The sequence below is a fragment of the Microtus ochrogaster genome, linkage group LG2 (genome assembly GCF_000317375.1).
Source record: "Microtus ochrogaster isolate Prairie Vole_2 linkage group LG2, MicOch1.0, whole genome shotgun sequence".
Classification (NCBI taxonomy): Eukaryota; Metazoa; Chordata; class Mammalia; order Rodentia; family Cricetidae; genus Microtus; species Microtus ochrogaster.
Genome location: NC_022028.1, coordinates 46,282,389 through 46,306,437, shown reverse-complemented (window position 1 = coordinate 46,306,437; position 24,049 = coordinate 46,282,389). Strand labels below are relative to the sequence as shown.

At 46.1% G+C, this 24,049-nt stretch overlaps 1 protein-coding gene across 2 annotated transcripts; it reads left to right on the top strand.

Moving 5' to 3' along the window:
• Nucleotides 1-2,998: 2,998 nt before the first annotated feature.
• Nucleotides 2,999-23,747, top strand: Prmt2 (protein arginine methyltransferase 2). 2 transcript variants are annotated; one of them, XM_005360217.3, is made up of 11 exons: nucleotides 2,999-3,101; nucleotides 4,169-4,280; nucleotides 10,749-10,874; nucleotides 11,594-11,776; nucleotides 15,139-15,300; nucleotides 16,158-16,322; nucleotides 17,012-17,187; nucleotides 19,557-19,686; nucleotides 21,237-21,373; nucleotides 22,334-22,505; nucleotides 23,173-23,747. In XM_005360217.3, the coding sequence occupies exons 2-11, from the start codon at nucleotides 4,227-4,229 to the stop codon at nucleotides 23,203-23,205; spliced, it is 1,338 nt and encodes a 445-aa protein (XP_005360274.1). In that variant the 5' UTR covers nucleotides 2,999-3,101; nucleotides 4,169-4,226; the 3' UTR covers nucleotides 23,206-23,747. The 2 variants fall into 2 exon arrangements, with proteins under 2 accessions (XP_005360274.1, XP_026641509.1); XM_026785708.1 differs by lacking the exons at nucleotides 2,999-3,101; nucleotides 4,169-4,280 and adding an exon at nucleotides 10,984-11,119 and having other exon boundaries at nucleotides 10,754-10,874.
• The last annotated feature ends 302 nt before the right edge of the window (nucleotides 23,748-24,049 follow it).

Here is a 24,049-nt window from a genome sequence, read left to right as displayed (position 1 = left end):
GGACCCAATGCAGCCTGGGGGGGAAAGGGTTTATCTCATCTTCCTTCCAGGTAACAGTCCATCACTGATGGCCGAACTCGAGGCAAGAACCTGGAGGCAGGGACTGAAACAGGAGTCAAGAAGGAATGCTTTTTACTGGCCTGTTCCTCAGGGCTTGCTCAGTCTGCTTTCTTACACAAACCAGAGCCACCAGCCCAGGGTTGAAGTGGGGCCTCCTACATCAGTCATTAATAAGACACCTCAGGGTGGTTCAGAGCACTGGCTGATCTTCTGGAGGATCTAGGTTTAATTTCCAGTACCCACACGGTAGCTGGAATAGAACACTCCCTTCTGGCCTCTGCAGGCATTGCATTCATGTGGTGTACAGACATGCACGCAGGCAGAATACCCATACATATAAAGTTAATGATAATTTTTTCAATTTGACTTGCACATGGTCAAGCTGATGGAGGCATTTTTCTCAATTGAGAATGACTGTTGTGTGTCAGAAAAATCTAACCAGGACACACCAACACATTACAGTCCAACCACAACCCTTTCTTTTTGTTTGTCCCCACAATCTCATATTAATACCACGATATAAAACACAAGCAACTTTAAAAGTTTTAAAATTTTCAACACTTCTAAAAGCCCAAGTTCTCTTTAGAAGTCCAATATCTTTTTTTCTTTAAAGTCCAAAGTTTCTCAACTGTGGGCTCCTGTCAAATAAAAGATAAATTAAATACTCTCTCTCTTCAAGAAGGAAGAACCAGGGTGCATGCAGTCACAATTAGATCAAAGCAAAACCAAAGCTCAGCAGAATAAAAACTTCAGTGTTTGGTGTCTGGGCTCCAAGGGGCCTGGGGGCGGCTTTCCCTGCCCAGCTCTGCCCCCCACAGTACACACATCATCTCATAGGCTCGGGCTAGTTCCTGCTCTGCTGCCATGGTGCTGGTATTTCCAACATGCTACGGTCCCCTGCAGCTGAGGCTGCATGCACCCTTACCATCGACCCTTCCTGGCCTGTCTTCAGGACCTCAAGACCTGCTACACAGTGCCAGGCCTCAGCTGCTTTCCATGATCCCTTCGTGCCATCAAAACCTGTACCACCTGAGTGACTCTTATACCTGACCAAGTTCTGCTACCAGAATGAGCTAAGATGTCGCCTCGCCCATCTGGACCACAGCTTCTGTGTGTGGACCCTGAGGAAATAGCTCCAGAAGATTTCACTTTAATGATGCTGGTCTCTTAATCACCCCTAATTTCTCAGTTCCAGCAAACCCGCATCAATGGTGCCAGCGAAGCCAAGGTTTCACTCTAGTGTTTCTGGTCTCTTGTTAATCCCAGCCGATTATCAGACACTGCAGCTCCTTATTCGATATGATCTTTTAACTCGTTTCCCCTTTTATTTTTGAGATTACAACATAGTTACATTTTTCGCTTCCCTTTCCTCTTTCCAAACTCTCCCACATGTCCCTCCCACCTCTCCTTTAAATTCATGGCCTCTTGGGAGGCGGGGGCGGGGAGGAGGCAGAAATCCTCAATAAATAAATAAATTAAAAAAAAAAGATGACAAAAAAAATTCATGGCCTCTTTTTTTCACTAATTGTTATTGCTTGCACGTATGTATATACATACACATTCTAAATATCTTACTCGGTCCCTATAATGTGACTTGTATGTTTTCAGGGCTGACCATTTGGCACTAGACAACCAATTTGTGTGCTCTTCCCAGAGGAAGACCACCTTGCCCACTCTCGGCTTTCCTCAGTTGCCTGTGGTTCTCTGTGTAGGGGTGTGGTCTCCCTGGGCTTTCCCCATCCTTTATGGCATGTCCATTGGTTTCCTCCTTGTTCAGCTCATGTTTGGGAAGCCATATTGGTGAGACTTTCTGGGTGTAGCTTCTGATAATCCTAGGAGACATAGTCTCAGAAAACTACCTGATCTTCTTGCTCGCACACTCTTAGAGAACTCAGGTCCACCTGCCCAGGAGTAGCCTTGCCCACAGTGATTTGGGCCCTCCCACATCAATTGCTAATCAAGAAAATGCCTGCAGACTTGCCAGCAGGCAATCTGATGGAAGGATTTTCTCAACCCATGGTCCTCTTCCCAGATGACTCTTACCCGTGTTAACACAAAATCTTACCAGGACTCAGCCATTTTCCAGCATGTCTGTGACCCTAGATCCAGTTTCCAGCAGCACATATAAAAACTGTGTGTTTGGTTTTGAGACTGGATTTCTCTGCATCGTAGGATCTGGATTATTCTGGACAAACACGTCCAACTAATTACTATGCAAATCTGCTTTTGTCTGTACAAATGGTAAAATTATGCGTGTACTAAAGCTGTTTTAAAATATTTTTTTCTGATTTATTATCAGGAAATCTTTGATTTGTATGCCTACTTTAGATACCTAGAGTCACATAAAACACTTCTTGCGGAGAAAGGAGATTGCCAGTGGGAAAAGCCTTGCTCAGGGTCACCTGGTATCTTTGTCTCCCCCCCCCCCCCCCAGGACAGGATCCTCAGGAGTGCACCACCTCAGGCCTCAGGTCAAACAGTTCAGATCCTCTAGGAGACCCCATTCAGCAGACGCTGATGCGGACCAAAACTAGGTTGTTTGACAGGCAGAGAGCATCAAACACACCAGCAGCCCCAGTTGCACTCAGGACAGCGTTGATGTGCGTTCATGCTTTTGCCTACGGGCTGCTGTCCGGGTTCGAATGCGCTGGGGGGCGCGGTCTACACCACCTGTGGTCTCTCACCCCAAAAGTCCAGCTTCCCAGTGAGCTGATCCACACACTTTTCACCTGCTCCCCGCAGCCTTGAGGCGGAACAGGACTAAAAACTAGCCGGCCGGACGCAGGGACATTGGATGCGCCTGCGCTGAGTGGCAGGTTTTTTAGGAGAGAACCTGGGCGGCCTCCAGCTGTGTGTACACGTTGCACACAGGGTTCAAATGAACTGCGCCTGCGCGAGATACAGGCCGGGCGGGGCGTGCTCTTCGGCCAGCCTGAGCGCTCGGCGCTTGCGCAGGTCTGGGGCGGCGGCTGAGGCGTCGGATGGGCATCATCCGTTCCTCCCCGGTGTAACCTAGAATTCAGCGGAGAAACACGGCAGAGGTAGGTTCCTTAATGGACAGCGTAGACAGCTGGACTGCAGGAGAGGCCGGACATGCTAGGCAGTAGGTCTGCGGTGCGTGTGTGTCTCTAGCGTGCAGAGGCCTCCGCCCCCTGTCGAGACTTCGCGTGCTCTCTCGAAGGTTCTATTCCAGCCTCAGCCTTTTTCGGTAGCGCCTGCCCTGTTCCCTCTCCTTTTGTGGTGCCCCTCGCTTCCCCAGCGCCTTTTCACTGGCTCCCCGAGCCACGCCCTTCCAGGACCACGCCCACCTGCCTTATGTATTCTGAGCCACGCCCCCCATGCCTCTAGACTCCTCTTTCCTCACCCTCTTGGCCTGGCTGACCCTCAAATTCATTGTCTTCCTCCAGGCACCCACCTTATCCTGTTCCCAAGCTTTTCACTGAAGATGTACTTGTAAAGCATTTGTAATTCTAATTATTTTGAAGTATGACGTCCAGATCTAGAGCGCAGCAGGCATTTAGACAAAGAATTGCTGTAATTGAAGATTACACCGCCCCTGAAAAAAGAAAATTAAAGAGTAGGAGGGTGTCCGGGCGTGCAGATTTTAATTCTGCCAGTGGAACAGGTCAAGTTCTACGCAAGGGGTAAATTCGAGTTTAAGATGTTAAGAATTCCAAAAAAATAAAAAATAAAAAAAATAGTGATTTATTGTAAGCAAAAACAGGCCTTCAGGGAATAAAATTAATACCTAGCAGACTGAAAAAGGAAGCATACAGTCATTGAAGTTTTTCTAGATTTTAAAACCCTCAAAGACAGCGGTTCTCATCTGGGGGTTGCATATTAGATATTTCCATTCTGACTCATAACAGTAGCAGCGTTACAATTGTGAATTAACAAGAAATAATTCTATTGTTGGGGTCGCCACAATCTGAGGAACTGAATTAAAGGGTCGCAGCATTGGGACGGTTGAGAACCATTGTTCTAAAGAGTCGCGATGACCAGCTCCGTTTCTGTGCCCTTCTTTATACCCGCAGCGAACCGCAGAGCTGAAGTCAATTTAATTATCAAGTATAACAAGCACGTGGTGTTTCTCTCTTTTTCTAAGCAGACACGGAAGCGAAAATGAAATGACAAACAACAGTTATGAGGCAGAATCTTATTGAACTATGGAGACACCAGGTGACTGTCCCGGAAATGAGTCACAGGCCATCCCGGTCCTGGTACGTAAGCCATGGGTAACAATCGTACAGAGAAATCAGCACCAATCACAGGCGTGATGCGGTTTTCCTTGTCTCTCAAGGTAGTGGCCAACAGGAGGATGCTTGAATTTAGAGAACACTGAGGCAGGGGATGAGCCTGATCCTTAGTGCCGTGCTGAGTGGTGTCATGAGCACTTCAGGGAATTCTGTAGCATGCCTCAGACACTATAGTCCCCCAATGTATAGTTGTGTTTAGTGGTTTTAGGCTTAGGACCAGGAAAATGCTCGGTACTCCAGAAGACCCGTGATTACATGCTGTTTTCGTCTTGGGGACATATATACAATTTGATTCATGTTACAGAGGAAAGGTCTCCTTCAGCTTTAAGGAATATTGATTATGTACAATTAACAATGAACATTCAAATAAAAATGCTTTTAAAAATCAAAAATGTCCATGTCTGTGGTGTCAGCTTCAACATTTTCTTTCATTCTAATGATTTTCCATTCCTTGGGTTTTTAGTTCATTTAATTGCTTACCTTACTGACACAGGGTCTTGCTGTGTATCCCTGGCTGGTCTGGAACTGGTGTGCTCTTAACTCACGGGGCTATGCCTGCCTCTGGCTCCTGAATGCTGGAATTTAAGGTGCCTCCTTGCCCAGCTACTGGTATTTTTATATGTAGGAGTCTTATTTATAGTTGGCTTATTTTGTTAATTATTTCCTATTTTCAGCCACAAGATGTTTTAATTCTATAAATGTTCAGGTTTTTTTTGATAAGTGTAAATATTAAGATAATTATAACATAATACTGTAGACATTGAGTATATGTTGCTCAGAGGTGAAAACGACATTGCGACTTAGTTGCTTCAGAGCGTACACACAAATAAGATTAACACTGCAGACTGTTCTTAAACCCAGACCCATTCCTTCCACTTCTAGAGGCAAACAATTGCTTTATGTATGCTTCTGCACCCTCTGTATCTTTATAACCTTATAAGGGTTCCAGGCCAGCCAGAAATCAACACTGAGACCGGGTATCAATCAATCAAAACAAAACAAAGGTCCTTGAATAAAGTATGCAATTGCCTGTGTGTTTTCTGAGGCTGCTGTGGGTGGTATTGCTGTTCCGCAGCTATGGAATGTCACTTTGGCGGTTTGGCCCCTCCGCCGCTGGTGGGCCTTCTGCATGTGTGCCCTGTCTGTACTCCCCAGTTTTGTGTAGGTCTGCTGTGGTCCCACTGCTGTGCCGTGGGTTTACATGTTTCTCTGTGTCCATTTTGTTGGGCGCTCAGATGTGTTCACGTCCCTCCTCGTGCTGCAGAGAATACCTGTGGTATCTGATGCTTCAGATTAGATTCCCAGTGATGGCCTTTGGAGCCTGGAGGGCGCGAGGACCTCTGGGTTTCCAGGTGACATCACAAGTTCCCTTGATGGTGTCATAGATAATAATTTAATCATGGTCCTTTGGGACGGTTAGAAATGGCTTCTTCTAATTGCTTCGGTGACTTGGGAGTCTTAGCCGGATTGCAGCCATCCTCTTAATAACTGCCCCCTAGGGAAGAGGCGCTAATACTAGGAATTTGTGTTTTCTTTTCTTTTCTTCCTGCAAATCAGGGCGAATCAGTTTTATCTTGTTTAAGAATCAGTTTTTGTTGAATTTCTCTTTTGTTACCTATTTGACTTCTGCTTTTATCTGTATTTTCTTATTTTTTTAGTGCCCAGTCTTCCCATTTTGTGACATCTTGAGGTGGAAAAGTGGATTACTGTCCTTAAATACTTCTTCTTTAACTTGAGCTTTAAAGGTTAACTTTTCCTTGAAAAGTTCCTTTATCTGAACCTCATCCATTTAAGTGTTCTGCGTTTTCAGTATTGTTAAAATGTTTTTAATGTACCACAATGGAAATTAGAAATTTCAGGACTATTGGAAGTATCTTACTTGATTTCTAAATCTTAGGAAACTGTTTTATCTTTATTATTGTTGATTTGTGTTCATGCATGTGCGTGTATGGGCACACAAATGCCGTGGCATTTATGTGGAGGCCTGAGGACAACCTTCAGTGGTTTCTTCTTTCTACCTTTTCACAGGATCTGGGGTCGGAACTCAGGTTGTCTGACTTGGGTGGTAAGCTCCTTATCTGCTGGGCCATCTTGCTGACCCCACACTAGGGAGAGTCAATCAGTTTTGGCTTGATTACATTGGCTGGAAAATGAAACATGCTCTATAATGTTAGCCTTTGAAATTTATTTATTCCTTGTGGGCCTAGCTGTTTGTCGAGAGTGATGTGTGTGCCCTTTCAAAGACCATGTGTTCTGCAGTTGCTACAGTGTGTTGTCATTATCACTAAGGTTCAAATGACTTTTGATTATAAATCTTTTTATGAGTGTGTATGTATGCATACATGTATATGTGTACACGCGTGTGTTTGTGGAGGTCAGAGGGATGAGCTTGGGTATTGTCCTCAGGTATACCAGCTAACCCTTTGATGCAGGGTCTGTCATTGGGCTGGAGCTCAGCAGTTATACCTGACCTGCTTGGCCAGAGAGCTCCAGGAATCCTCCTGTGTGCTGAGCACTGGGATTGCGTGTACACAGCACGGTGCCTGGCATTTTTATGTTGTTGGTGGGGTCTTTGTTGTTAGTGTCTGCCTTATGGAATGTTTTAGTTCATCAGCTTTGTCTGTAATGAGTAATACAGTTAATTTTAACATATTACTATTTGTTTTCTGTTTGCTACAGTTCTTCTTTACACTTTTCCCCTTTCTGCCCAGTTTTGTGTTAATAAGACCCTTGGTATAACTTTATGTATTGCGTTTATTGGTTTGCTAGCTATATCTTTTAAATATTGCCTTACTCATTCTCTAGAGTTGCCCTGCACCTTCCTAGCCCATTTTCGACTTTCTACTTGACAGTATAAAAATCTCACATGTTGCCGGGCGATGGTGGCACACGCCTTTAATCCCAGCACTTGGGAGGCAGAGGCAGGCGGATCTCTGTGAGTTCGAGACCAGCCTGGTCTACAGAGCTAGTTCCAGGACAGGCTCCAAAGCCACAGAGATACCCTGTCTCAAAAAACCAAAAAAAAAAAAAAAATTCTCACATGTTAGTTTTATTTTCCAGTTTCCAATCCAGGGCAACATGCATTAATTTACATGTGTCGTGAACCCCAGAAGAGTTCATGTCTGCTTGTACGCTGAGAAAAGGGTTTTATGAAAAGTGACTTCTTGCATTCTTAGTTTCCATGTAGGCTCATTCCCTTCAGCCTCAACAGCCTGTTTATGTGGTTAGTAGCATGAGTTTATTGTGATATATGGCAATGTTGGTTTGAATGAAAATGTGTTTCACTTTCATTTCTTTGGCACAGGGACTCATATTGTAGCCTGGTGTGGAAATCACTGTGTAGACCAGACTGGCCTTGAGCTCACATAGATCTGCCTGCCTCTGCCTCCCATCACAATGCCTAGCTCTTGTCTTCATTGTTGAAGATAGTTTATATCTTTTCCATCAAGGACCGTGTTTCCTTGTTTGCTGCCCATTGTGTAGGGTGTGCTGCTCTGTGGTCCTCTGCCTTATTCCTTTAAGACAAGGTCTCTCACTGAACGGGGGCTAAGCTGGAAGCCAGTGCTACAGTGACATGATCTTTTCTCTCCTAGCCGTGCCGGGGTTACGGTGCCTACGACCATACCTGGCTTTTTGCTTTCCAAAGTCAGGTCCTTGTGTTTACACAAAAGATCTTGCTCACTGAGTCATTTCTCTTGCTCCTAGCCTGACTTTGAGTTTACAAATCCTAAACAAAATAAGTAGAAGAAGAATCTATTTGGAAAAACATTTGCTTAAGATCTCAGAGATCTGTATTATTAAAAAAGTTCTTTTGATGTTATAAAAGTTTGATAGGGAAGCAAAGTATATAAAGGAGAGAATAAGTAAATATGTCTTTTATAGAAGAGCTGACTCAAGCAACAATCAGAATATGTAAACAAAACTCAGAGGGAAGAAAGCCCTGAGAATGTGCTGGAAGAATTGAAAGTAAATAGCTGAGACCCCTTTTGTCAGTCTCTGGACAGGTTGGAGCATTGGTGATGGCTGTAGTTGCCAAATGTTGAGGCAGAGGGTACCCCATTGCTGGCAAAGTAGGCAGTGGTGGCCCCTAAATTGGAGGAGTATGACATCTCTGACCATTGAGGCTGGCAGTCTGTCCCCAGGAATAAAGTCTTTGTAGAATTATATACACGACACACAAAATTTTTGTGGCATTTTTTATGGTGGTAGAAAAAGGAGAGCAAGAAAAAAAATTAGAGGGTGACTGAAGAGTCAAGCAGAAGTCAGTATTTTATGAAAATGTTAGAATTTTCTATAAGATATTGTATAAGAGAAGTAAACTGCAAAAAGGGGGGAGAATGCAAGGCATCATTCGCAAAAAAAGCTATGTGGGAAGGAAAAAAATCTACTTAGAGAACAAAAGGGGAAAGGGAAGGGTGGAGGGAGAGTGAGAAAAAGAGGAGGGAGGGAGGGAGGGTCGCATGCGCTTGTGCCTGAGCCTGAAGCAGGTCCCAGGGATTATTTAATAGAGATTATTAGGAAGAGTGGTACGGTGGGTGGAGGGCAAGCCAAGGGAAAACATGCTATGCTAAGGAAAGTCACAGTACTGCACTAGGGAAAATGCCTGGCATGCAAATGGGCAGTTAGCAGAATTAAAATAGGACCGGTAAATGCAGAGAGAACCAGGAATGGCCATACTAAGGCAGGCGGTGAGTGGAAACGCAGAATGGTAATTGTCCCCCGTCAAACTGGCAAAGATAAAAAGTGGCCAGTGTCTGTGGTTCTGAGGGAAATGGATCCTTCATGCTTGGGCTCAGTAGAGCTAGTCTCACTGAGTCTTGGTCTAGTCCTGGCAGCATTTGGTGATGTGGTGGAAAGTCTTGGGCAGGGTGTGGTGGTACACACCTCTAATCCTGGCATACTGGGGCGCAGGCAGACACTTGAGGCCAGCCTGGTCTACATAGTGAGTTCCTGTCTCAAAATAAGAAGAAACAAACAAACAAACAAACAAAAAAAACCCAGACAACAAGGGAAAAAACTGATGGTCTTGACAAGTTTTACAGTTCCGGAATTTATCTTAAGAATTTTCTTGGGTACATGCAGGGTGATTTGCGTTTAAGAAAATTAATAATTGATAGTAGAAGAAACTGAAAGGAGTCTGAATATTAAAAAATAGGAGATTGAATAGGCAATCTCTAGTAATTCATAGATGGGAGTGTTGCACAGTTGCCAGAAATGTGATGGGTTTGTTCTCCACCAGGTGCATCCACTCAGGTAAAGCTAGAGCCTTGGCTGGTGCAGAAAAGCATTTCTGGGTGAGTCAGAGTGAGGCAAGGTGAGCTCACTAAACACGCCAAGGTACTGCATACTTTAGATAAAGCACTGGCGCTTTGAGAGAAGGGTATTTTGAAGTCACTGGGCTTTTGAAGTCACATTGCTTAAAGGGTATAATTTATGAGGAGGTTTAAAAATTAAGTAGAGTTAAAAGAGAGATGACTGGTTTACTTATTTTTCTTAAAAGAATTTTGTTTGTGACTGGAACCACAGGTGGCTTTATGAGGCACACTGTTTACAGTTGGGGTTGACAGAAACGCTCTAATATGGTTAAACTTGAAGGCCATGAGCATCCAGGTCCCACTAAGCAGAGCTTGCTGTTTTTAACATCGTCATCTGAGGTGTCTTTGAGAAGCTAAGCATTATCTGTTAATCTGCTAGGTAGTCTTGGTTTTATTGTTTGTATTGAACTCACTTTGTCTTTTTTAAAATTCCTTTTTTTAATTTCATGTATAAGGGTATTTTGCCTACATGTATGTGTGCGTACCACATACATGCAGTGTCTGCAGAGGCTAGGTGTCAGATCTCCTGGGACTGGAGTTAACAGATGGTTGTTAGCAGCCATGTAGGTGCTGGGATTTGAACTGGGATCCTCTGGAAGAAGTGCTCTTAACTGCTGAGCCATCTCTCCAGCCATGAGTCTATGTCTTTAAGGCATGTTTATTCTGGTAAAAGGTGCCTATAGGGCCCAGGACAGAACCTCCCCAAGTCTCATCTGCATAAGTCCTGGCTGGGCTGCTGGTGTTTGTTGATGAGGTGGAGGCTTCTACTAGTTTCTAGAACCTTCTACAGCTACCATGTATCATTGCCCTTTGAAGGGATCCCTGGGGTCTAACATGCAATGGTATCTCCCCCACTAAAGGAGTATCACTCTCAGGAAGCAGAGCTAGCAGCTCCTCTTTCTTGCTGCTTTGGTTGACATTCTCAGAATGGAAGTCATCCTGTCTTAGAGATACAAAGGAGGACTGAAGGTGACTCAGATGATTTGAATAATAAATACTTGGTCACATGAGTTTTGATTTGAAGCAATCCTAACCACTTGGTAGATAGAGAGAGGAAGGTATACATCTGCAACAAAGCTCACAGCGCTGTACTTGTGTCTCTCCTTGGCGGTGGTAGGAGGAAGACCCCGTGGATTATGGCTGTGAGATGCAGCTCCTGCAGGACGGGGCACAGTTGCAGCTCCAGCTGCAGCCAGAAGAGTTCGTGGCCATTGCAGACTATACTGCCACCGATGAGACTCAGGTATCTGTGATTACTCACCTAATCGTGCCACGCGAATCTCAATGTGCTTCATGGCAAAATTCACATTCAACGATTAAACAAGATCTGTGTCTGACTGTTCACTACTTAGCCTGACAAACCACCCCAGCAGGATCCAAAGACCTGCAGGATGGTGGGGAAGCATCTCCCTTTTTGGAGAACTTGGTGTAGAACCCCCTGACCACAGGACAGCGAGGATGTCAAACCACTGTATGTTCTTCACTCTGGTAGGAGCATGCCTGTGGAGTCTCCTAACTGAAGCAGCCACCCGTAGCTACCTGCCTTTGTTTTTAACAGTGTAAGGTCAGGGCTGGCAAGACAGCTCAGTGGGGAAAGGTGCTGGCTGCAAAGCCTACCCCTGACCGAGATCCCTGGAGCCTCCGTGGTAGAGGGAATACAGACTCAAGTTCTCTCGCCTTATACATATGCTGTGGTGCATGTGTGTACCCCTGCTTGTACGCACACACACACACACCAAGTACATATATGGAAAGAATGTTGGTTAGGTTGTATTCCCTCTGATGGTGGCCCCATACGTTTTTATCTTGCTATTGTTTTCTGCAGAGTGTTGGTCATCACTGAGGTCATTGTGATTGGGTCACCGACAATGGGGACTTATTACCCAGCTATCAGTGAGATGCCAATCAGCCGGATTACTTCTCGAATTGTAACTTCCATCCGTCTCGGTGGTTGTTTTCCAGCTCAGTTTTTTGAGAGGAGAAAAAATTCTCATCCTGAGACAAACCACTGCTGATTGGTGGTGGGGCGAGCGTGCCGGCTGCTGCGGCTACATCCCTGCCAACCACCTTGGGAAACAGATGGAGGAGTATGACCCCGAGGACACCTGGCAAGACGAGGAGTACTTCGACAGCTACGGAACTCTGGTACCTGCTTTCCAAATTCTCTGTTGAGCTGGTGGGTCCCCCTAGTGCTTAGACCAGAGGCGCCAGGGTCTTATTAGAACATCCAGCGCTCTCACCATGGAGTGAACGCAGCTGTGCATGAGTGACACTTGATGTGAGCGAGCTTATGTGTGGACAGAATATTACGTATGGACATATGTTGTAAGGAGCGGGCTGTTTGTTTGTCCCTGCCGCCCGGTTAGCTTACACCTGAAATAACCACACAGAAACTGTATTAATTAAAACACTGCTTGGCCATTAGCTCTAACTTCTTATTGGCTAACTCTTACATATTAGTTTAACCCATCTCCATTAATCTGTGTATCGTCGCCACTTTGCAGTGGCTTACCGGAGATTCTAATCAGCATCCATCTCAGGTAGAGGATCCATGGCTTCTCTGACTCTGCTTTCTTTCTCCCAGAATTCAGTTCTGTCTTCTCTACCTACCTATGTTCCACCCTATCAACTAGGCCAAGGCAGTTTCTTTATTCATTAATCAATTAAAGCAACACACAAACAGAAGGACCTCCTATACCAGACATAGACATCTGAGATTCATGTGTCTCATCTATCACAATGTTTTTTTGGTTTTTTTATATTTATTTATTTATTATGTATACAATATTCTGTCTGTGTGTATGCCTGCAGGCCAGAAGAGGGCACTAGACCTCATTACAGATGGTTATAAATTACCATGTGGTTGCTGGGAATTGAACTCAAGACCTTTGGAAGAGCAGGCAATGCTCTTAACCGTTGAGCCATCTCTCCAGCCCCATCACAATGTTTTTTGTTTCCTTAAAACTAAAAACTTAAAAAATGTAAAAATCTCTCCTTCTTTTGATGGCCCAGTTGACCTGTGAGTTGTCATCTGACTCTGGCTGAAAAAATACTATTAGAACGAGAAATTCTGAACTCTCCTTCTCTCGGTGTTGAAAAAAGTCTTCGTGTTTAAAGTCTGTTTCACTTTAAAATTGAAGTAGAAGAATTGTGTGACCCAACCAACAGTAGCCCTACATCAAGTCTCTTTATTCCCTCTCCGACAATCAGTAATCCTGTGGCCCAAGGTGTAACCGTCCTTAAATCTTGAATCTAGGTTAGACACTAACAACTCGTAAGGTGAATGCCACAGATTTGATGCTGAGTGGGAAAAGGAAGAGCTGGACTATTGCCTTAGTCACTGTTCTGCTGCTGTCATGAGACACCATGACAGAGGTGACTCACAAAAGAAGGCATTTCATTGGGGGCTGGCCTAGACATGCTGTATCGTAAGACTAGATCTAACTGTTGTATGTTTATGATTAAAGCTGTTAGTCCATAGCTGGAGAGAGGGCTCAGTAGACAAGAGCACTGGCTGCTCTTCCGGGAGACCCAGGTTTGATTCCCAACTTCTACACAGTGGCTCAGAACCAAATGCCGTTCCAGGGATTCTGACACCCTCTTCTGGCCCCCGTGAGAACCAAGCACAGACGTACATGCAGACAAAACATCCATACACCTAAAATAATACAAATGACCCATCCCCCGACCACACACACAAACAAAACAGGAAAGCTTGCTTCTAGTCCATTCAGGAAAGGCACACGATGAAAGAAATAGGAGGTGCTTCTCGGCCTGTGGGCCCCACAGCAGCTGCTCAGCTTCCCTTCGGCAGCAGCAAATACTTGTGCCTATGTTGTTAGAACAGCTAGAATTCTGTGCTACACCATGAGCAACTTACTGTGCAATTTATCTGTTGTTAGGAATAAGGTATTTGCCGTAGCTTTTCCTATAAATAACCTGTCTCCAGCTCCAGTTATGGACCAATGCTGAGCTTATCTCACATTGCATTTCTGGGGTCTTTTTCTGGAGTCCCTGTTCATGCTTTTGCAGTTCACAGCTGCGACCACCAACGCAGCTTGTAAGGTCCAAGCCCCGATCTTTCACATTTTTCTTGTCTCTTAGGTATTTATGGCTTTGCGTTATTATCTTTTTGTACTTTTTCTCCATGGCAAACATGGTACCATGTAGGCGGGCACAGAATTAAAACGACATGATGGCTCTTATATTGACCTCCCTCCCCTGGTGCATAGGTCTTGTTTTGTGTTGCAGTTTTAAGGTGCTAATTGGACAGGAATATACTTTCTTCCTGAGTTCATCCTTGGGTATGCCTGGTTCATTGTCACTGTTGGGTGAGGGTCTTTATGACTGCCTACTGTCCTGTCTACCGTGGCCAGCTTGTGAAAGGAGGGCCCTGCAGCTCTAGCTGCACTGCTTCCTCTATATTCTTTGGTTACTTTGTGTGTTTGGAAGTTCCGTTATTGTCTCCAAAAGTGTTTAGAATTTGATGCCCGGTTGATAAGTTGACTGCTGTGTTCTTGAACATTCTTCAGCTTGCCGTGTCTTGTCTGATGTCACTGCAGTCACTGCAGCTCCACCTGATTGATTTTAGGATGTCACATTCTCCATCTTTTTGTTTTTAGCCCAGCCTTTATATTTAAAGTAGGCAGGAAAGTGGTTTTTGACTTTTTAATCCATGCAAACAGCCTCCTGAGGAAGGATAGGCTGAGGTGTCTTCCTTTGTTTTCATCTTATGGTCATGTTATTGTGAAATCCCCATCCAGACCTACTGTTTGTGTTGGTACCACTTGGGCATTGTCTGGGTGACAGCTGGGAGACAACAGCCCCAGGTCTAGACTCCCCTGCCCCAGGTCTAGACTCCCCTGCTGCATGTTTCCCTCCCTGGTACTTCAAGGTTGGTTTTACAATGTGTGTGTTACAGTGGCTCAGCCTGGCCTACAACCAGGGTTCTCCTAACCCCTGAAGGGCCATCTCTGCTTTTTCAAGCTGAGATATTTTCCTACTGCAGACATAGTAGGGTTGGCCAGATCATTGCTGACCCTGCACCTCATGTTAGTTTTAGTTCTTGCATGGAATTAAGTGCTAAGTTTGAGTAAAGAAGGTTTTGGGGGACCCTGTTGCCCCACTGATGCCTTCTGCATCCACCCAGTGTTTTCTCTTGATGGCTATTTGGTAAGGATGCAGAGGCCTTCCTGCCTTGGGAAGTAAGTGGGGATGCTTTCTCTTCTCTTCTATGTGGTTCACATCATTTTCTGCTTATCTGACTGACTTGGGGAAAGTCTATGTTGAAGACTAAGAAGTGATTCTGTTCTGATCCAGGACAGTTCCAGAAATTTCACTCTTTTTCACCGTCACTGTTACTTTTACCTCTTGGCATAGTTGGTCTTTGGTTGTTAAAGCCCATTTGCTGCTGAGACTTTTAGGAACAGGGGTGGGTGCTTGGGCAGTGTCCCAGACTGCGGTTCAGGCCCAGGCTCTTGCAGTGACTCTTGATGTGTTGTTTTCAGAAACTTCACCTGGAAATGTTGGCTGACCAGCCTCGCACAACGAAATACCACAGTGTCATCCTGCAGAACAAGGAGTCCCTGAAGGACAAGGTCATCCTGGACGTGGGCTGTGGCACTGGGATCATCAGCCTCTTCTGTGCTCAACATGCACGGCCCAAGGCAGTAAGTGTGCCTGCCTTCATCTGTGCCCAGCTGTGGGCCATGGTGAGGGAAGTAGGCAGGTGGCCCATCTGTGGCCGAGACTGACATACTGTACTGGCCGCAAGCAGTATAAGTGGAGCAAGACAGAAGTGACAGTGATTCTGTGAGAGGGACATCTGTGAGACGTTACTCTAGTTCACTATAAGAAAAGAAGGTGGGTGTGTATGATTATCCTGGGCCACGTAGTTAACTTGCTCCGGTACAGGCCTTTGGCTCTCTGATGTAGACCTTGTCCTCTTACCTTTTATGGCATATTTCTGCTGAGCTGTGGCCTCTGACAACCTGATATGCTGGCCAAAACGTCAGTTTACGGGGCAGTGATGACTAGACCAGTCCAGGAGCAGTATCCAGAGTCTCTTCCACTTCCCCTCGAACTTCTGGTATGGTTGTCTCCAGGCTATAGACCTAACATCCTCACTGTTCGTTATGGTTCCGGGCACCCGTCTTGTGGTTACAGGGTGCGCGGGTTGCCTGTGGAAGCCACCTGTAGAGCTGAGGCTCCGCCCACCTGCAGTCCTTGGTAGAGCTGAGGCTCCGCCCACCCGCAGTCCTGGTAGAGCTGAGGCTCCGCCCACCAGCAGTCCTGGTAGAGCTGATGCTCCGCCCACCCGCAGTCTTGCTCACATTTCCCTGCGGAGGCTCAGGCAGGAGGCAGACTCGGCAGTGGCGCCTCATTCCCCACACTGTCCAGGCCGCAAGAACGCCACTTGGCTGGGCATACCATCGGCATCCACTCACAGCATATCGTCCTGTCTTCCATCTCACGTGTCTGCTTGTGGGGTCAGGACGTGTGCTAACAAGTGCCCTTTCCTCCGCAGGTCTATGCCGTGGAGGCCAGCGAGATGGCACAGCACACAGGCCAGCTGGTCCTGCAGAACGGCTTTGCCGACACCATCACGGTGTTCCAGCAGAAGGTGGAAGACGTCGTGCTGCCTGAGAAGGTGGACGTGCTGGTGTCCGAGTGGATGGGGACGTGCCTGCTGGTAAGTTCTTACCTGCGGTGGTCTGTGTGGTGGGGGTCTCATGTCTTCTCAACCTGGCACCCTGGGCCCGTCTGAGGACTCTTTAAACAATCATAACTAATTATGATTTTTTTCTGAAATGGGGTATTATTAATTTATTGAATGATACTGGCTCAGTGTCTGAAATCTTAAAACCATAAACAAACAAAGAAAACCTCGAGACTGGGGTCTGAAATGAATTTGGCTCTCAGCTCTCTGATTCTTCTGCTCTTTCCTGGGGCATCGTCAGAAGGCCCAGACTGTTCCTTCGGTCAGTAGTGTTTCCATCTTCATGACTCCACTTCCTGTAGGATGGCCCTACCCTGTCTGGGGACGCTCACCGAGGCTGTCATGTCCCCAGGACTTCATAGAGTTTCTGATGGCCGTTAGCTTCCCTTGAATCCCAGTTCAGTGAGAAGTGACATGATTCCAGCCCTGGCTGTGATTCATACGTGACAGTTCATTAGAGTGTAGATTAAATCCCCCTGCCCCCTGCTATGATCCATATGTGACATTTTCATTAGAGTGTAGGCTAAACCCCAAGTTCTCAAGTGTGGCTTGCTGGGCTGACTGGGATGGTTTGGGGCTAAAACTGAAATTCCACAATGTCGCTTTCTGGCGGTGGTGTGGGGGACCTCGGTGAGATGCCCACATCTCTTCCTCCCTTGCAGTTTGAGTTCATGATCGAGTCCATCCTCTATGCCCGGGACACGTGGCTAAAGGAGGATGGTGTCATCTGGCCTACTACAGCCGCCTTGCACTTGGTGCCCTGCAGCGCCGACAAGGACTACCACAGCAAGGTGCTCTTCTGGGACAACGCCTACGAGTTCAACCTCAGTGCACTCAAGTAGGTGTGCACGACCGCTTGCAGGGTTGGCTGCTGTGCAGGTGGGCTCCTGGCCAGAGAGAGGAGCTGCGTGGGCAGCCAGTTGAGGGTTTTGATGTGCGCCACCCTGGTGCCACCTCTGCCTCTCAGAGATAGTCTCGTTAATCTGTGAGGACACAGCTTTCCCTCCTAGTCCTCCAGGAACCCACAATGAACTCAGAAACATTGAGATTTCTCTTGTTTCTGTCTCCTTTGCCTTTCCCTGCCCACCCCTGCTGACCCCTGAGGTGGTTGTGTGTATGGGGAACCTGTTGTAGGTAGGAGTTATGCCTGCTTCTGCCTTCCCTCCACTCTCTGCTATGGTGGCAATCCCAGTACTTGTATTCCTGGAGGAGAATTCACATCAGGACACAGGTAGAGCAAGCAAATAATCAAGGATTATTTTAGTCTATGCAGAAATAAAAGTTGCTGGGAATTGAACTCAGGACCTTTGGAAGAACAAGCAGTGTTCTTAACTGCTGAGCCATCTCTCCAGCTCAGCAACCATATGGTGGCTCACAACCATCTGTAATGAGATCTGGTGCCCTCTTGAGGAAGAGACCTGGTCAGTCATCCTTATCAACTTAGACCATGAAACCCAATATGGACAAGTTCAACAGAACTGCCATATATGGGCTGCCCGTGCATGCTTCAGCATTGCCAGGGCATAAATTTCATTCATTCATTTCAGAAATAAAAGTAAGAAGGAAGTGTACCCTCGCTGGGCAGAGAATGGACCAAGCCAACTCGCAAGAGTAAACGGCTCCTCTAGTATCTGGATTGCCCACCGTGGAGTGGACGGAGGTGGTCCCTTTCCTAGAAAAGATGGAGGATATCTTAGGAGCCATCCTTATCCACAGTTTCATCTGTCAGAATTAGATGCATTAGATATAAGAACATGTAAGAAAAGGCTGCGTGTAGTGGCACAAGCCTTTAGTCTCAGCACTCAGGAGGCAGAGATGGGTGGATCTTTATGAGTTTGAGGCCAGCAAGCTGGTTAAAAGTCAGCTTCAGAATGTTACCAGCAGTGCAGCTGGCCCAGTCAGCTGTGATCTGCACGTTGTGTTCCCCATGGGCCCTGATGGTTGATGCTGACTTAAGTGTAGTTGTTTTGGCTGTTAAAATCGGCAGGGCTTTTGCTCAAGGAAGCCAGAACAGAAAGGCAGAGTATAGTAGCCACTAGCTAGGGAGTCAAATAGCCCTATCCCCGATGTTTGTCCTGGAAAATGAGTATCAGAAGCAGTAGTTACATTAGCAGATTTTAACAATGTTTACCTGCTCAATGTGTTCCTTTTACCTATCTTAGGAAGGTAGAGACTTGTAAAAACCATGGTGGAGATATGGACATGGTGGCACACATCTTTAGTCCTAGCATCCTGGAGGCTGAGGCAGGCAGATCTCTGATGTCTGTTAGAGGCTAACCTGGTCTACACAGCAAATTCTAGACCCTGTCCCTGAAAAACAAACAAACAAACAAACAAACAAACAAAACAAAAAGCCGTGGTGGAACTATAGCAACTAAACAGTGCTGCCCCAGAAGGAAAGCCGATGAGTAGGGCTCAGAGCAAACAGAGTGCGGGCAGCTGGGGATGATAAAGGCAGACTTGAATTTGAAGGGGGGCAGGGCTGAGTCTTCACAGTCCTCATTGATTAGCCCTTTCTTTCCTTCCTCCTTCACACCAGGCACTAAAACTGTTACCTTTATTTAAAATCTTTGTTTGCTGTTTTAGGGAATTACTGCTGTGCCTAATTTAAAGGAACACTGCAGGTGCTGTCCCGACACCACAGTGGGCCAGGGCAGGTGTAGTGAGGGTGGCAGGCACCAGGGGGAGGAGGGTTGACATGGGGCGCATGCGCACAGGGAGAGTGGGAGTGGGTCTCAGCACCTGTGGGTCCTGCTCTTTACCTCTTGCTGCACTTCCTTAGCTACAACACACAGGATTTTTGCCTGTTTTATTTTTCATTTTTTCTTCCTGAGATTGAGGCATGGGCACCTGCTCCTGTCCTGCCAGTGTACAAGAAGAGTAGCTAGATATCAGACTGTCCTTTGAGTTCTCTGCATAGTAAGAGCTCCATAGAAAGTATTTTGAGATAAGTGGATTGAGGAAGTGTGCACACTGCACAAGAATCCTCTGGTTTGTCGTGGTTGGCTTCTGACTGCTCAGGTCCCTATATTGATATGATAAGGATATGGCAGGCTCTGAGGGGTGACTGATGGGGCTCAGCAAGGCTGGAGAGCCGATGAGCTTTGCCAGCAGGGGATGGCTTGCCAGGCTCATTTATTACTGCCAGTATATTTATGGCTAAGTCCTTGCCAATGCCTTGAGCCTTTCCTTTAACTTTCCCCCTAGGTCTTTGGCAATCAAGGAGTTTTTTTCGAAGCCCAAATCTAATCATATCTTGAAGCCAGAAGATTGTCTCTCTGATCCATGCACCATATTGCAGCTGGACATGAGAACTGTGAAGATCTCCGACCTGGAGGTGAGCGGCCGACCTGTTGCTGTCCTGCATGAGCCATCAATAGCAGACCTGCAGCAAGTGTGTGTGTGGTGGTCTGAGTGACAACTGCTTCACCAGTAAATGAGCTGTTATATTCCATTCGATACCATTTTTTCCTTCTATTTTGGTTTTGTCATTTAGTTTTTTTATATTTATATTTAATCTCTTTACTATCTTCAATTATTTTTATATTATATTTAATGTTCTTGGCATCCTATGAACCATACAAATTATATTCCATTTATTGTAGTGTAGATGGAAGTTTTTGTCCTGCCTGGTTCTGCAGCTGTTCAGTCCCAAATAAACACACAGAGGTTTATATTAATTATAAACTGTTTGGCCTATTGCTCAGGCTTATTACTAACTAGCTCTTGAATTAACTTGAATTAACCCACAATTCTTGTGTATGTTTAGCCATGTGACTTTCTCAGTAAGTCATTCTCATGCTTCCTCTGTGTTTGGCTTGCAACTGTGTCTCTGCCTTTCTTCTTCCCAGAATTCTCCTAGTCTGGTTGTCCTGTCTATACTTCCTGCCTGGCCAGTCAGTGTTTTTTTAAACCAATACAAGTGACAAATTTTTACAGTGTACAAGAGCATTATCCCATAGCATTTCCCCATGCTTTTCTTTTCAAAGGAAGAACCTTGAATCTAATCTACTTTGTTTAGCTTTTTTCCTGACCATTATCCAAACAACTTGTGACCAAAACTCAAAGACAAACATCCATAATTCTTTTTTTTTTTTAGGAATGTGGGCATAATTTTCTAGACTACTTCCTGCTGATTGGGGGCACTGGTAATCTTTGGGGGACCCTGAGAAAATTTAGGATTATGGTCAAATTCTGACTGGAGTATTCTGTGAGGTTGGGTCACCTCAACCAGTCACCTGGAAGCTGTTCTGGCTGTAGAACTCAGAGGAATTTCAACAGAGGTACTCTGAGATGCTGGATCATCTGGGCCATCAACTCATATCAGAGATTTTTTTAGGGGGGGTCTTCTTCGATCTAACCTGGTTTTTCTTAATCCAGAATGAATCCACAGTCTCTTACTTCATGTGGAAATAAAAGCAGAACCTCTTTCCCAAAGCAACATATCTTTTTGACTTAAAATTTGAAGTCAAGATATTTTTAAAAATATATTTTTCATTTTAATTCAGCAGCATTTATAATCAAATGTCTTTTATCAGCTGTTGCTCTTTCCTTAGCAGCATGATTAAACAAATACGAGTGACAAAACTTTACAGGGCATAAGGTCATTATCCCACAGTAGTGTAGTACAGTAATTGAGAAACAAATTCATTCAACTCTTTACAACCACTATCAATGACAAAATTCTCGATACTTTTCTCATGGTTAGGGTTAGGCCCAATGACTACTGTATGGGCATAGGAGTTTGGGATGGATGAGGTCAGTGGAACCTAAGCCATATGACACTATCTGCATGACCCAGGGTGGCTTGCTGTGTTGAGGTCAGGGTTGGTATAGAGATTAGCACTGGCCTGTGGCACCAACATGTTATTCTGTGTTTGGGTGCAGACCATGCGTGGTGAGCTGCGATTTGACATCCAAAAGACTGGCACCTTGCATGGCTTCACAGCTTGGTTCAGTGTGTACTTCCAGAGCCTAGAGGAGGGTCAGCCTCAGCAGGTGCTCAGCACAGGCCCGCTGCACCCGTAAGTGACCTACTGGAGGGAGGCAGGAGGAGGTGGGATAGAGCAGGTGGATAAGGACTAGATGGAAACAGGCTGGTCTGCTGTGCTCCTGGTACCCTTGGCCAACCATGTGGGTTGGTATGGGATGCCTCTTGCCTTTGCTTTGCTTCTTCCAGAAGATTATACTTCCCGAAAAATTTCCCTAGTGTGGAAGTGCGTCATAGACTTGGGGCTTTTCCCTGACCTCTCCTAACCCCTAAGCCCAAAAGCTTGGATGCATGCTGTGCCTGGCCTGATGCCATCCAGCCTCTTATTCTTCTGTAATGTTGTAGGTGGGATCAGTTGGGTGTGCCTTGCCCCACCCCTGTGGCCCAGATCAGGGAGCAGAGAACGAACAGGAACATTTGAGGAGCAAGTGGAACCACAGGGCAGTGTGGGCTGGGGTGCTGTAAGTTATTGGTACATGGGCTGACATGAGAACAAAGAGCTCAACACAGCACTGAAGCAAAGGAGTAAGAGTCCCGACCGAGCCTGCGGCTGCCTGCCCATGGTGTTACAGTTGACCGGCTCACTTTAAACATCCGTCTTCCAGAAATGATGTTTGGCCTGCCTTGGTTGTATGTGCCACTGATTAACAATGGCAGAGTGGACTCTATCCACTGGGCCTGGGGACACAGAGCTCAGTGTAGCCATTTGACCCTGAGCTTCCATCCAAAAGGCCACCCAAGTGAACCTTCCCCACCTCTACAACATGAGCCGTCTCTGTAATGTCTTCCCCTCTGCACCAGCCCCTCGTGTTGTGGTTTGATCCCATAATGACTTCAGATCATAAGATCAGCTGTGGGAGGGCGGCCCTGTGCCTTGTTGAACATGAGATTAAGCTCCATGTTCCTGGGTTCCTGGGCAGCACAGGCTGTCAGTGCAGAGGACCTTATTGGGTCTGCCAGGTGAGGCTTGTAGGTAACTGTCCCTGTCTTGCAGCACCACACACTGGAAGCAGACCTTGTTTATGATGGATGACCCAGTCCCAGTCCACACAGGAGACGTGGTCACAGGCTCTGTTGTGTTACAAAGAAATCCGGTGTGGAGAAGGCACATGTCCGTCTCCCTTAGCTGGACTGTCACTTCTACACTCGACCCCACATCACAAAGAGTAAGACATTTATTTGTAAAGTCATGTGTTGTAGATGCTGGATCCCAGACAACTCTGGGTGGTAATTAAGAACTGGGACAGGACAGGCTCCAAAACCTCCAAAAAAAAAAAAAAAGGACTGGGACAGACGTGTGTCCCCTGCCGTGGTTGGGCCAACCTGTGTTGTATCATTATATAATCTTCACACAGGACAAGTATGCTACTTTTAGATTTCTATAAAATCTAAATCACGTTTCTCCTTTCATGTAGTAGGAGGCAGAAGGTGTAAGAAGTTAAGTGTCTAACCCTCAGGGGACACAGCTGGTCAGAGGAGTCCTGAGCGCAGCTGCCTAGGGCTGCTACTTGTCGTCTTCCTGGGCGAGCTGTGTGCAAGGCGTGGAGGTGTCAGGGCTGCACAGAGTCGGGTGGGGTGTCAGGCCTCAGGTTTCAAGGGCTTCTGGAAGTTGGAGCTCTGCTTTTGGATACAGGGTTAATGTAGGAGAGAAGAGAAAAATAAATGGTTCTCGTTTACTTTGTGGCAGTTTTGCATTCAGTGTCAAAATGTTTGTCTTTAATGGTGCACTGGAAATGCCGTTCCATCCAGTGTTAAATTATTTGGAAATACTGTGTTAATCAAGCAGAAATGATGACTTACTTGATCAAATTCTTTTCCCTTCTGACTTTACAGGTTGGAGAGAAAGTCTTTCCAATCTGGAGGTGACGGTTAAGCCCGGCTTGGGAGTCAGGGCCATGGTATGCATCATGGTAGAAGAAGATGCACCTGGCCACCAGCTGTGACATCCATACGCATCTGTCCCATGCTGACCCCTTTCCACCTCGCAGGTGACATCGGGCCCTTCACAGATAAGCCCCCGGGCTCTCTCCTAGTGTGTTTCTCTTGTAGGCTGTGTTTTAGGTGTTCTTCCTGCGGTGCCCATCAGCTGCTGGTTGTGACCGCATTCCTGCTGGGAGTAGTTGTAGCGTTCTCAGACAACACATTTCAGCCTGTGTACCTGTGACCGTGGTGTCCACATCTTGTGTCAGTGGTGTCCTTGATGTCCTTGCCCAACTGCTCTACATGTGGACTGTGGCTTGCAGAGCCGTGCTTTGGTGTAAGAGATAACTGAGCCCCAGAGTCCCAATGCAGGGACTGGTGGTGGCAGTGTGTGCGGTGGGCTCTGCATGGGTAGTACAGTGTATGACATTTTATGGGTAAATTATATGTGGGACATAGTATGTGCTCAATAAATATTTTTTAAAGAACAAATATTCTCTGTCCTGTTTCTATGCACATACATACATATGTTTCTCGTATGTCTGGTGTGGTTTGAGTGAAATTGGTCCCCACAGGCCCATAGAAAGTGGCACTATCTGAAGGTGTGGCCTTGTTGGAGTAGGTGTGGCCTTGTTGGAAGAAGTTTGTCACTGGGGGTAGACTTAGAGGTTTCAGATGCTCAAGTGAGGCCCAGGGTCACTTTCTATATATTTTGGATATAGAATTCTTAGATACCTCTCTGGCACCGTATCTGTCTGCCTGCCACCATGCTTCCTGTCCGGCTGACAGT

What these genes read in the sequence shown, in the direction of transcription:
- Prmt2 (XM_026785708.1), top strand. Translation starts at nt 10,768, where the DNA reads ATGGCTGTGAGATGCAGCTCCTGCAGGACGGGGCACAGTTGCAGCTCC. An exon ending in AACATGCACGGCCCAAGGCA is followed by an intron (nt 15,301 to 16,157) that starts GTAAGTGTGCCT and finishes TTTCCTCCGCAG; the next exon opens with GTCTATGCCGTGGAGGCCAG. An exon ending in AGCACAGGCCCGCTGCACCC is followed by an intron (nt 21,374 to 22,333) that starts GTAAGTGACCTA and finishes CCTGTCTTGCAG; the next exon opens with CACCACACACTGGAAGCAGA.